The sequence below is a fragment of the Heterodontus francisci genome, chromosome 36, assembly GCF_036365525.1.
Source record: "Heterodontus francisci isolate sHetFra1 chromosome 36, sHetFra1.hap1, whole genome shotgun sequence".
Lineage (NCBI taxonomy): Eukaryota > Metazoa > Chordata > Chondrichthyes > Heterodontiformes > Heterodontidae > Heterodontus > Heterodontus francisci.
The window spans coordinates 33,524,623-33,537,559 of NC_090406.1; the positions used below are offsets into that span (position 1 = coordinate 33,524,623).

Genomic DNA, 12,937 nt, shown 5'->3' on the forward strand with positions numbered 1-12,937 from the left:
TTTGGCTGTGGTGCTTTGTGGGGTCCTGCTGAAGAGAGATGTGTTTTTCACTAGATTAACAACTGAGCCAAGCTGATACATTCCTTCTTTCCTGATATTTTCTTTGTATAACCTTAGTTGTCAAAGGGAAAGGTAAAATGGGAGTTAAAGAGGCTTTGCAAGGTCCAGAGGTTTGTAAGGATCCTGTTATCCTGACCACACACGCAGTGGGAGTCAATATCTACAAACAAGGCCAAGACCCAGAGCTGCAACCAGACACCGAATACCCTGAATGGTCAGGTATTACCCCTCATGTGGATATTTTTTGTGTCCTGTTTCCTTCCTTTTAATTGCCCCTTGATTGGATGTGGGCTCTGATCTCTGGCTGTAGCAACAATTCCATGGGAGGTGGTGACTGTCCTCTGATACGGAAGCCATCTATTGAGACTATCCATTGTTGTTAGCCCTGATAGCTCTATCTTTTTAATCCAATCTGTCTTTTTTCCGTATGGCTTAATACCATTACTTTCCAAGTATGTTTAACAGATTGGGAATGGTAACATGGTGGTTGTGTTATAATCAAGAGGGCTGGACTAATGATCCAAAGATGTGAGTTCAGCATCCCCAGCCCCATGGTAGCTGGGAAATTTGATTTAAGTTCATTAAATAAACCTGCAATAAAAAGCTAGTATCAGTAATTGTGACCATGAAACTACCAAATTGTCGTAAAAACCCATCTGATTCACTAATGTCCTTTCGGGAAGGAAATCGGGCTTATATTTAACTCCATATCCAATGTGGCTAACTCTGAAATAAAAATAGAAAATGCTGTCTGGCAGTTTCTGTAGAGAGGAGCAGAGTTCACGTTTCAGGTGCATGACCTTTCATCAGAACAGGGAAAAGTTAGAAATGTAATCGGTTTAAGCAAGTGAAATGGGAGAGGGTGGAAAAAGAACAAAAGGGAAGGTCTGTGATAGGGTGGACGGACAGGAGAGAGTAAATGGCAAAAGAGTTAATGGGGCAGGGCCAAATGGAGTGGTAATAGGACAAGTAAAGAAACAAAAGATGTGTCTAGAAGAGGTGTGAATAGCAGAATAATGAACAGCTGCTGTCTGAAAGCAAAAACAAGGGGGGAAGAAAGAGATTAAACCGACCACCTGCAAAGTAGAAGGAAACAAAATAGGGGCAGAGATAGAACATAGAACAGTACAGGCCCTTCGGCCCACGATGTTGTGCCGAACCTTTAACTTACTCTAAGATCAAACTAACTACCTATCCTTCATTCTACTATCATCCATGTACCTATCCAAGAGTCGCTTAAATGCCCCTAATGTATCTGCTTCTACTACTACCGCTGCAGCGCATTCCACGCACCCACCACTCTCTGTGTAAAGAACCTATCTCTGACATCTCCCCGAAACCTTCCTCCAATCACCTTAAAATTATGCCCCCTGGTGATAGCCCTTTCCACCCTGGGAAAAAGTCTCTGGCTATCCACTCTATCTATGCCTCTCATCATCTGTACCCCTCTATCAAGTCACCTCTCATCCTTCTTCGCTCCAATGAGAAAAGCCCCAGCTCCCTCATTCTTTCTTCGTAGGACATGCCCTCCAGTCAAGGCAGCATCCTGGTAAATCTCCTCTGCACCCTCTCTAAAGCTTCCACATCCTTCCTATAATGAGGCGACCAGAACTGAACACAATATTCCAAGTGTGGTCGAACCAGGGCCTTATAGAGCTGCAGCATAACCTCGCGGCTCTTAAACTCAGTCCCCCTGTTAATGAAAGCCAACACACACCATACGCCTTCTTGACAACCCTATGAACTTGGGTGGCAATTTTGAGCGATCTATGGACATGGACCCCAAGATCCCTCTGTTCCTCCACACTACCAAGAATCCTGTCTTTAAGCCTGTATTCCGCATTCAAATTCGACCTTCCAAAATGAATCACTTCACACTTTTCCAGGTTGAACTCCATCTGCCACTTCTCAGCCCAGCTCTGCATCCTATCAATGTCCCGTTGCAACCTACAACAAGCTTCCACACTATCCACAACTCCAGCAACCTTCGTGTCATCGGCAAACTTGCTAACCCAGCCTTCCACTTCCTCATCCAAGTCATTTATAAAAATCACAAAGAGCAGAGGTCCCAGAACAGATCCCTGCGGAACACCACTGGTCACCGAGCTCCAGGCTGAATACTTTCCATCTACTATCACCCTCTGTCTTCTATGGGCCAGCCAATTCTGTATCCAGACAGCCAACTTTCCCTGTATCCCGTGCCTCCTTACTTTCTGAATGAGCCCACCATGGGGAACCTTATCAAACGCCTTGCTAAAATCCATATACACCACATCCACTGCTGTTCCTTCATCAACGTGTTTTGTCACATCGTCAAAGAATTCAATAAGGCTTGTGAGGCATGACCTGCCCCTCACAAAGCCATGCTGACTGTCTCTAATCAAACTATGCTTTTCCAAATAATCATAAATCCTGTCTCTCAGAATCCTCTCCAATAATTTGCTCACTACCGACGTAAGACTGACTGGTCTATAATTCCCAGGGTTATCCCTATTCCCTTTCTTGAACAAGCGAACAACATTTGCCACCCTCCAATCATCCGGCACTACTCCAGTGGACAGTGAAGACGCAAAGATCATCGCCAAAGGCACAGCAATCTCTTCCCTCGCTTCCCGTAATATCCTTGGGTATATCCCGTCTGGCCCCGGGGACTTATCTGTCCTCATATCATTCAAAATTGTTGAACTCAGTATTGAGTCCGGAAGTCTGTAGAGTGTCTAATCGAAAGATGAGGTGCTGTTCCTCGAGCTTGCCTTGAACTTCATTGGAACACTGCAGGAGGCTGAGGACAGAGAGGTCAGCGTGAGAGCAAGGTGGAGAATTAAAATGACAGGCAACCGAAGCTTGAGATCATGCTTGTGGACTGAGCAGAGGTGTTCCATAAAGCATTCACCCAATCTGCATTTGGTCTCCCCAGTCTAGAGCAGATTGCATTGTGAGCAGCGAGTACAGTATACTAAATTGAGAGAAGTACACTTAAATCACTTTCACCTGGAAGGAGTGTTTGGGTCCTTGGTAGTGAGGAGAGCGGAGGTAAAAGAGCAGGTGTTGCATCTCCTGTGATTGCATGGAAAGGTGCCATGGGAAGGGGAGGGGTGTGTTGGGGATGATTGAGGAGTTGACTAGAGTATTGTGGAGGGAACTGTCCCTTTGAAATGGCATAGTAAGCTACTTAGTTGTATGCAAGAAAACAGCTCACTTCCACCGTCTATAGGGTTATTAGGGATGTGGAATAAATGCTGGCCTTGCCAGCGACACCCACATCCCGTGATTGTAAGATTTTACGGCAAAAAAATTGGGAAATTAAGCTGATGGATGCAATGAGGCTACAGAGGATATAGACAGAATGGGTGAATGGACAAGAACATGGCAAGTGTTAAAGTGTGAAGTTATCTACTTTGGTAGGAAAAATAAAAAAAGCAGAATACCTTTTGAATGATGAGACACTGGAAAATGTTTGCATTCAGAGGGACATGGGTGTCTTTGTATATGAATCACAAAGTTAACCTGCAGGTACAGCAAGCAATTCGGAAGGCAAATTCTTTGTTAGCTTTTGTTACAAAGTGATTGAAGTATAAGAGTAAAGAAGTCTTACTGCATTTACAAAGGTACTGGTAAGGCCATACATGGAGTACCATGCGCAGTTTTGGTCTGCTTACCTAAGGAAGGACATACTTGCCCTAGAGGGAGTGCAACCAAGGTTCATGGAACGGTTTCTGGGATGTGGTGATTGACCTATGAGGATAGATTGAGTAGTCTAGGCCTGTATTCCCTAGAGTTTAGAAGAATAAGTGGTGATCTAATTGAAACATATGAAATTCTTAAGGGACTTGACAGAGTAGATATGGAGAAAATATTTCCCCTGGCTGAGGAATCTAGAACACAGGTAACAGTCTCAGGATAAGGGTCGGCCATTTAGGACTGAGATGAGGAGAAATTTCTTCAATAAAAGTGTTGTGAATTTTTGGAGTTCTCTAGCCCAGAGAGCAGTGGATGCTCCATTGTTTAGTATATTAAAGACAGGGGCCGATAGATTTTTGGGTAATGAGGGAAGTTAGGAATAGTGCTGGAAGGTGGAGCTGAAGTAGAAGATCTGCCATGATCTTATTGAATGGCGGAGCAAGCTCAAAGGACCAAATGGCCTACTCCTGTTTCCTATGTTCATATGTGGATCTCCATCTCATTTAAGCACTTCAGCTGATTGGCCCACGTAAAGCAGCGATTTCCAGATTCTCTCAGCACTTTACATACTTTTCTTGATTTTTAACTGGCTTAATTTGAATTCTGTCCCATTGTTGTAGGTACCCTTATAAGAAGGGCAAGTTGTCCCTGGCTACTTTGTCAGTTTGCCTCATTATTTTAAGCACCCCTCACTGTGCCCAAGTAGTATGAGTGTGGATATAATATGTCAGAATGTTGGGGCAGGGAATGGGATTCTGGTACTTTCTACACCCAATATCCACAGTATTCGCATTTCACCAGATATGATAGCCCAGTGGTTATGATATTGGACTAACAGCCTGGCTGCTGTGGGTTCAGATCCCACCAGAGTAAGAGTGAAATTGAATGCAATATATCAGGTTAACCTTGAAAGCTGCTGATTGCTGCAAAAACCCAAATGGTTTGTTCATGTCTTTCACACATAGGAATTTGCCACCCCTAAATCTCATATGCACAGGATACTAGGACCATGACCCTGATCAGGAACAGATACCCAAGCTGGATTTTTTTTAAAATCTTGCCCCACAGAGATAAGTCTTTGTGCTGCCTGGCTGAGATCAGCTAATTCAGCAGGGATTTGGCTTGAGCACAGGTCTTGTTCTTGTGGTTCAGCTTCTCACTGTGCAGTGTGCCTTCTACCCCACCAGAAGGAGCTCCTGAGCTGGAATTTGTTTATTGTGTAACTGGTTGCTTTGCACAGACCATACAAATGGATTTTTTTTAATAGGTGAATATCTTGTAGGTTGTTTACCCTGAACCTTGGACCCCCAAAGAGTTTGGATGAACTGGACCCAGAATCTTGGGAATACTGGAAAAGGATAAGAAAACAGCACATGTGGCAACACAACAAAATTCGCAAAGGAAAGAAATTCTAGGAAAAGCTTATGGACAACGAGCCCCAAATAATCCATTTCCCCAAAATGACGACTGCAGTCTGAGGAGACAATTTGAATAGCAGCCGTCCCAGGCTACTTACACTTCAAACCAACAGCCAGTACACATGGCAGTGCTGTGAAGGGATTGAATCTGGTTTCTTCAGCTGTATGTCATGTGACTCAGACAGTGCTACTCCGGGAAAGTGTGTTTAACATTTTCATTTGCTGGTGAATGATGCAAAATAAAAATAGCAATTTTCTAAAATATTTTTTCTCTTATTTTCTCCCCATGACTCCCAAAGGCCCTGACCCTCACGGGCGTGCAAGTTCTATGGGCTCTGGCCTTTACAAAGGTACATGTTCTATGGTCCCTGAAAATTGCTGGGAAACAAGGTCCACAGTCCCTCACCGTCGCTACGTTTTAAGTTCTACAGGCCATGATAGTTGCCGGGGTACGAGTTCTACAAGTCCTGACTCTTGCTGCGTTATGAGCTCTACGGTCCACGAAAGTTGCTGGGATGCAGGTTTTGCCAGCTGTTATAAAGATAGTATTGGCTATGCAATGAGTGGTCCCTTTGATTGAGAAATTGCTAATGTCACTCCATTATTTAAGAAGATTTGAAGAAACAAACTGGGAAATTATAGGCCTAATAGTCTCACATTTGTTGTGGGGTTTTTTACTGGAATCTGTCATTAGGAACAGAATGATTGAGCATTTGGACAAATTTGGTGTGGGAGAAATGGGTTTCGATTTATGGGGTACTGGCACCAGTACTGGGGAAAGAGGGAGCTGAACTGTTGGGATGGCCTTCACCTGAACTGCACAAACTTATAACTAGGGCGGTAGAGAGGGCTTTAAACTAAATAGTTGTCAGGGGAAGGTTCAGGTGAGGGGAAATTTAGAAAGTTAATGAGAAAGGCCAAGACAGTAGTGCAGGATTGCAATACGGGTAATAACCCAGAGTGTGACAGGAAGGGATGGAGTGTACAAACATTAGTGCACCAGAAGATGTGGTCAGGGAAAAATGATAAGACAGAATTAAAGGCTCTTTATCTTACTGCACACAGCATTCGTAACAAGATGGATTAATTGATAGCACAAATAGGAATAAATGGGTATGGTATGATAACCATTACAGAGACATGTTTGCAAAGTTACCAAGTCTGGGAAATAAATATTTAAGGGTATTTGATATTTAGGAAGGATAGGAAGAAAGGAAAAGGAGGTGGGGTAGCTCTGTTAATAAAGGATGAGAGCAGTACAGTAGTGAGAAATGATCTTGGCTTGGAAGATCAAGATGTAGAATCAGTTTGGGTGGAGATAAGAAATGGTGGGAGTCGTTTATAGGCCCCCTGACAGGAGCTACACTGTAGGACAGGATATAAATTAAGAAATAATGGGGGCTTGTAGGAAAGCAGTAGATGATTTTAATCTTCATATAGATTGGACGAATCAAATGGCAAAAGGAGCCTGGTGGATGAGTTCATAGAGTGTATTAGGAACAGTTTCTTAGAACAATTATGTTTTAGAACCAAACCGGGAGCAGGCTATTTTAGACCTGGTAATGTGTAATGAGACAAGATTAATAAATGACCTCATAGTAAAGTAGCCTCTCGGCATGAGTGATCATATGATAGAATTTCACATTGTTTGAAGAAATGACAGGGACTTTGAACGAGTATTTCGTATCTGTCTTCACAGTAGAAGACATAAAAAGCATCCCAAGAATAGCAGAAAATCAAGAGGCAAAAGGGAGGAAGTTAAAACAATCACGATCACAAGAGAAAAGGTGCTAGGAAAACTAATGGGGCTACTGACAAGTCTGGAACTGATGGCCTGCATTCTCAGGTCTTAAAGGAAGTGACTGCAGAGATAGTGGATGCATTGGATGTAATCTTCCAAAGTTCCCTAACTTCTGGAAAGGTCCCAGTGGATTGGAAAACTGCAAATGTAGCACCTCTGTTCAAGAAAGGGGGCGACAGAAAGCAGCAAATTAAAGGCCAGTTAGCCTAACATTTGTCATTGGGAAAATGCTAAAATCCATTATTAAGAAAGTAGTAGTAGTAGGACATTTAGAAAACCATAATGCAATCAGGCAAAGTCAACATGGTTTTATTTTTCTCCAAGGGGAGTGAAGAAAGGAATACAACCATCAAGGGACATCAGTAAAGCAGCTGTTCATTATTCTGCCTTTAACACTCTTTCTGGACAAATGCTTTCTCTTTACACCTATTTTCCATTTATTCCATGACATCTTTGTCATTTAATCTCTCCTGCCCTCTGCCCTATCAGAGACCTTCCCTTTTGTTCTTTCTCCTCTCCCCACCCCCTTTCACTTGCTCAAAGCATATTAACATTTCTAACCTTTTCCAGTTCTGATGAAAGGTCACAGACCTGAAATGTTAACTCTGTTTCTCCACAGATGCTGCCATTTTCTGTTTTTATTTCAGATTTCCAGCATCTACAGCATTTTGCTTTTATTATAGGGATGATGGGTATATACTCAAATTGGGGAAAGGGGGAGGGGGTGCTGGTGGTGTGACTGGTGGTGTCTCCCAGAGGTCTGTACTGGGACTCAGCTTTTCACTATATTTATTATTTGGATGAAGGAATAGGGAGCCTTAAATCCAAGTTTGCTGATGACAGCAAGTGAGGTTGTGCAGTAAATATGTAAATAGAAAGTTGCACAGGGACATTGATAGATTGAGTGGGTAAAAATGGCAGATAAAGTTCCATGTGGGAAAATGTGAAGCCATCCAACTTTGGACCTAAGAAAGATAGATCAGAGTACTTTCTAAATGGTGAAGAGCGAGGAACTGTAGAGAGGTTTAAGGGTCCAAGTACAGAAATCAATAAAAGCTAGTGGGTGGGTACAAAAACCTAATTGGAAAGGCTGATGGAATGTTGACCTTTGTTTCAAAGGGACTAGAATACAAAGGGGTGGAAGATACGTGAGTAACATGGGGAGACCCCATTTAGAGTGCTGTATTCAATCTGGGTATCACACTACAGGAAGAATAGATTAGCCTTGGAGGGGTGCAACCCAGACTTGCCTGAATGTTACCTGGGCTAAAATAGTTAAATTATGAAAACATGTTGCATAGAGTATGCTAGTATTCCCTTGAGTATAGATTAACGGGTGATCTGATTAAGATGTTTCAGCTGATTAAAGGTGTTAATGCGGTAGATAGAAACTATTTCCTCTGGCATAGGAGTCCAGAACAAGAGGGCATAACCTTGAAATTCGAACCAGGCCATTTAGGGGTGATGGCAAGAAGCAAAGTGTACTGGAGATCTGGAACGCTCCCCTAAAAAAGTTGTTGAGGTTAGGAATCCATTGAATATTTCAAAATTGAGATTGATAGATTTTTGTTAGACAAGGGTATTGAAGGTTATGGAACCAAGGTGGATAGATAGAGTTGAGATACCGAATAGCCATGATATAATTGAATGGTAGAATGGGCTCGAGGGGCTGAATGGGCCTACATTCCAATACCCTAGCCTGTCAAACCATTAATCATTCCTTCCACTTCATACTATTCGCCAAGGGGAGTGAAGAAAGGAAAACAACAACCATCAAGGGACACCAGTAAAGCAGCTCAACTGAAGCATAAATGAGAACAGAAAATGAGTTCTCACACACACAACAATGAGACTGCACCCACACTGCAGAACACGGCTGGTCTACTGTGACATTTCTACTTCCTGCACCATCTAGTGTGCAGAGTTGTTCAGTTAGTTTTGAATTATGGAATATTTCTCTACTAGGGTGTGGTCCATGGGGTTGGACATTTCATGCAGGCCACCTCCGACTGGTGGAAGAGGGACACTAAGCTTATCTAAACTGCAGTTGAACGCAGATCCCAGCAGAGGATCAGCTTTGTTTAATGGATCAGCTAAATTAGATCAGTTTGAATGAATTTGCCTGGGTGGTTTTATTTTTAATTTTAAAAAAGTAATTTCATCAGACCTTTTCAGAAGACCAATGCTACTGCTTTCCAATTACAGTGCACAACAACCTGCAATATTTGCAGAAAACATCCCATGTTGCTGGGGAGAGGGAAGGGAAACATCGGCAAAAGGAATAAAGCAATGGATGGTGTGATGTGAGAGTGTCACATTTTGAGATTTTTGCCTGATGGTATTTTGGATTAATTCATATACTGATGTTGCTATGAGGTTAATTTGAGTCACGGGGAATCAACCCCTGGGAACACAGAAGCCATCTGGGAGGTTGATTAGGCCCATTAGCTGGGTCTGTTGTAGACTAATTGATAAGAGATTGATTGCTATGGTTCATTATCATTGTATCATGTGACTACCAGGGCATTAGAAGACAAGCTAGATAGAATATATAGCACAGAAACAGGCCATCTGGCCCAAATAGTCCGAGCTGGTGTTTTTCTACCACCTGAGTCTCCTGCCATTCCATCTGCCTCATCTCAGCCTTTTAGCATTTCGTTCTATTCACTTGTTTAGTTTCATTTTGAAGGCATCTAAGCCATTTGCTCAACCACTTGCTAAAGCAGCAAGATGGGCCTAGGTCTTTTTTTTCTAGCAATTCATATGTTCCTATTCGCTGGAGTATCAGAAAGGGGTCAACAATGACATTTCTTGCATTATAGGACAGTGAAATTCCTCTGACGCTGACTAGTGGTACCAGCATCTGTAATGTTAAAATGGTTCGCAATTACTGAGTCTAAGCATATTTATTGCAGGTGAGAAATTTGTAATAGAATTAGGAGAGGTGACCGAAAGGATGATTTTTGTGATGGCTTTTGAAGATGGAGAAGTGGATGGGTTTTAGTCGGGAGCAAGCTGAAGTGCAAGAAGGGAAGGGAATGCACTGAAGGGTGTGGGACGAGATAGAAGGCTGAAGGAGGTTGGAGGGACAAGGTGAGGTGCGGCCATGAAGCGTTTTTGAAGGCGAAGATGAGGAATTTAAATTCATTGCGTTGTGAGGGGGAAGGAACCAATTTGGTCAGCCAGGATGAGAGTGAGCAAGATTTTGTGTAGGATAGGATCCAGGTAGCTGAGTTTTGAACAAGGTGGGAATTCATGGAAGCTAGAGGATGAGAACCCAACAGAGAGGTTCTAGTAGAAGTGGGGGTGGGTGATAAGTGGTCTTGCGGATATGAGTGGCTTACATTTGTGGTTGTTGATAGCACCCTCACCTCTGTGACAGAAGGGTGTGGTTTCAAAAATCCTCCAGGATTTGAGCACATAATCTGGGCTGATGCTTCAGTGCAGAACAGAGTGAATCTCTATTTCAGTAGTCATGCTCAGTGGTTTTCTATCACCATTGATCTCCTTAAACTCCTCTTCCCTGTACTCCTTAAACTCCTGTACACATACTCCATCCTCATCTTTTCCAACTTCCTTATACCACCCACATTCCCCATCTCTCTATCAGTCAATGCCCTATAGCCGCTAGAAATGCTGCCCCTGACAAGTTGCCGATAAGCACACTTTCAAACTCCCAAATGTCTAGATACCTCTGCAGCTGTTGATTTGATCAACTACTCTTTAACCTCTATTTTTGATAGCTTCATCCCCACCAAAGCCTTCACTGTCTCTGTTGGTATGGCCTCCATCTCTACTCCAGGCCAAGGTGCACAAACTTGAGAATATCTAGCACATAACTGCCTTTGTCACCTATTGCCAGCTCTACATTAAGCTCTACAAGTCTTGCTCTGCTCTGCCAAAATTGCCAATTAAGATTATACTGGAGGACAAAAGAACCGCAGACTCCTTTTCCCTATCACTACAGGTCTCCTTAACCGCCCCATCTCCCCTGTCTTCTCCATCCATATCTCGGGCAACAGTGCAAGAAACTTGTAGATTTCTCCGTCACCAAGATAGAGATATCTGTACAGCTGCATCCCTCACTCACTCCCTAAGCTTAACTACTCCAGTGCCAATGTTTCCTCTAAATTCTGTTTGCTGTGTGTGGCCTACTTGTACTGTGCAGTCCTTGATGGTCTGCTGCACATGCGTGCATCTTAAAGGAAACATTACTTGTGTGTGGCCTGTTTGTCCCCTGTGCATTATGCTGCCGATTGCTGCATAGCCCTGCCTCGTGCAGCTTGGAGGGACATTCCAAAGTACATCCCTACTCTTTCCCTCCCTTGACCCCACTCCCATGGAAGTCGTCTGGCCCCATGCTAGCTGATACTATAAGTGCAGATGACACAAAACCTGGAAATATTATGAACTGTAAGGAAGATAGCGATCGACTTTCAAGAGCCAAGGCTCCTTCGACAGGACCTTCCAAGATGGACAAGGCAAGGAGATGCCTGGGGGCACCATCACCTGTAACCTTCCCTTCAAGTCACTCGCCATCCTGACTGGAACTATATCACTATTCCTTCACTGTCACTGGGTCAAACTCCTGGAACTCCCTAACAGCACTGTGGGTGTACCGACACCAACTGGACTGCAGCAGTTCAAGAAGATGGCTCACCACCACTTTCTCAAGGGCAATTATGGATGGGCAATAAATGCTTACATCCGAAGAATGAATAAAAAGAGGACATAGATAGGCTGGTGTAATGGGTAGACACGTAGCAGGTGAAATTTAATGCAGAGCAGTGTAAAGTGATACGTTTTGGTAGGAAAGGCAATATAATTATAGAGGATACAATTCTAAAGGGAGTGCAGGAGAGAGGGACCTGATGGTATATGTGCACAAGTCGTTGGAGGTGGGAGGACAGGTTGAGAAAGCAGTTAATAAGGTATATAAATAGAGGCATGGAGTACAAAAGCAAGGAAGTTATGGTGAACCTTTATAAAATACTGGCTTGGCCTCAACTGGAAACTTGTGTCCAATTCTGGGCACCGCACGTTCGGAAGGAGGTGAAGAAATTAAAGAGGGTGCAGAAAAGATTTACGCAAATGGCTCCAGGGACAAGAGACTTCAGTTATGAGAACCGATTGGTGAAGCTGGGGCTGTTCACCTAAGAGAATAGAAGATTAAGAAGAGATTTGATAGTTAAAAGTCCCAAACTCCTCCCAGTTGCAATGGGTTGGATCTCCCAGTCTTTAACAAAGCCAATGTCCTTTTCACTCACTTCTTCCGAGCACACGCGACTGGTCTTCTGTTAATAAGACGATTTCTAATGACTCTGTTGATCTTTTCTCCTCTGCAAACCTCAACTTTCAAATCGTGTTCAAGTCTTAGCAGCTTTTTGCTGTATCTGTGATCTGAAAGCAGTGGTTTTCTCCCTCTGTCTCTTCTGAGGCTGCCAGTGCTGGTCATTTGTTTCTTCCTTTCTTCCTTACGGTCTGTCAGACTTAGGAAAGCCTGTTGAATTTATCCAGAATCAAAAGTCAATAGTCATTTGCCTTTTATAATATTCAAAGTCCATAAGTCTGGCCATAGCAAAACTATCCGGGCCTTCTTTAGTTTCCAGGTGTTAGCAATTGCAACTTGAATTTGCATTTTCAGAGCCCCTTGCTCCTTACTTACCATCTGAGAGTCTGGGTGAGTGAAACCTATTGTCCTTCATACGAGCATATGAATTAGGAGCAGAGGCAGGCCATTCGGCCCCTCGAGCCTGCTCCGCAATTCAATAAGATCATGGACGATCTGCTTGTGTCTCTAATTCCACACTCCCATCTACCCCTGATAACCTTTGATTCCCTTGCCTAGCAAGAATCTATCTACCTCCACCTTAAAAATATTCAATGTCCCCACCTCCACCACCTTCTGAGGCAGAGAGTTCCAAAGTCGCACAGCCCTCTGCGAGAAAACATTTCTCTTCATCTCTATCCTAAAAGG

General features: G+C 43.3%; 1 protein-coding gene across 1 annotated transcript in view; it reads left to right on the top strand.

Moving 5' to 3' along the window:
- mrpl54 (mitochondrial ribosomal protein L54) overlaps positions 1–5,421 on the top strand; it is a 23,648-nt gene extending 18,227 nt beyond the window's left edge. Inside the window, exons 2-3 of the mRNA XM_068015846.1 lie at positions 118–274; positions 5,024–5,421. Of these exons, the coding sequence (XP_067871947.1) occupies positions 118–274; positions 5,024–5,156 (290 nt within the window). The 3' untranslated portion in view covers positions 5,157–5,421. The remainder of the gene's footprint in view (positions 1–117; positions 275–5,023) is intronic.
- Positions 5,422–12,937: the final 7,516 nt, after the last annotated feature.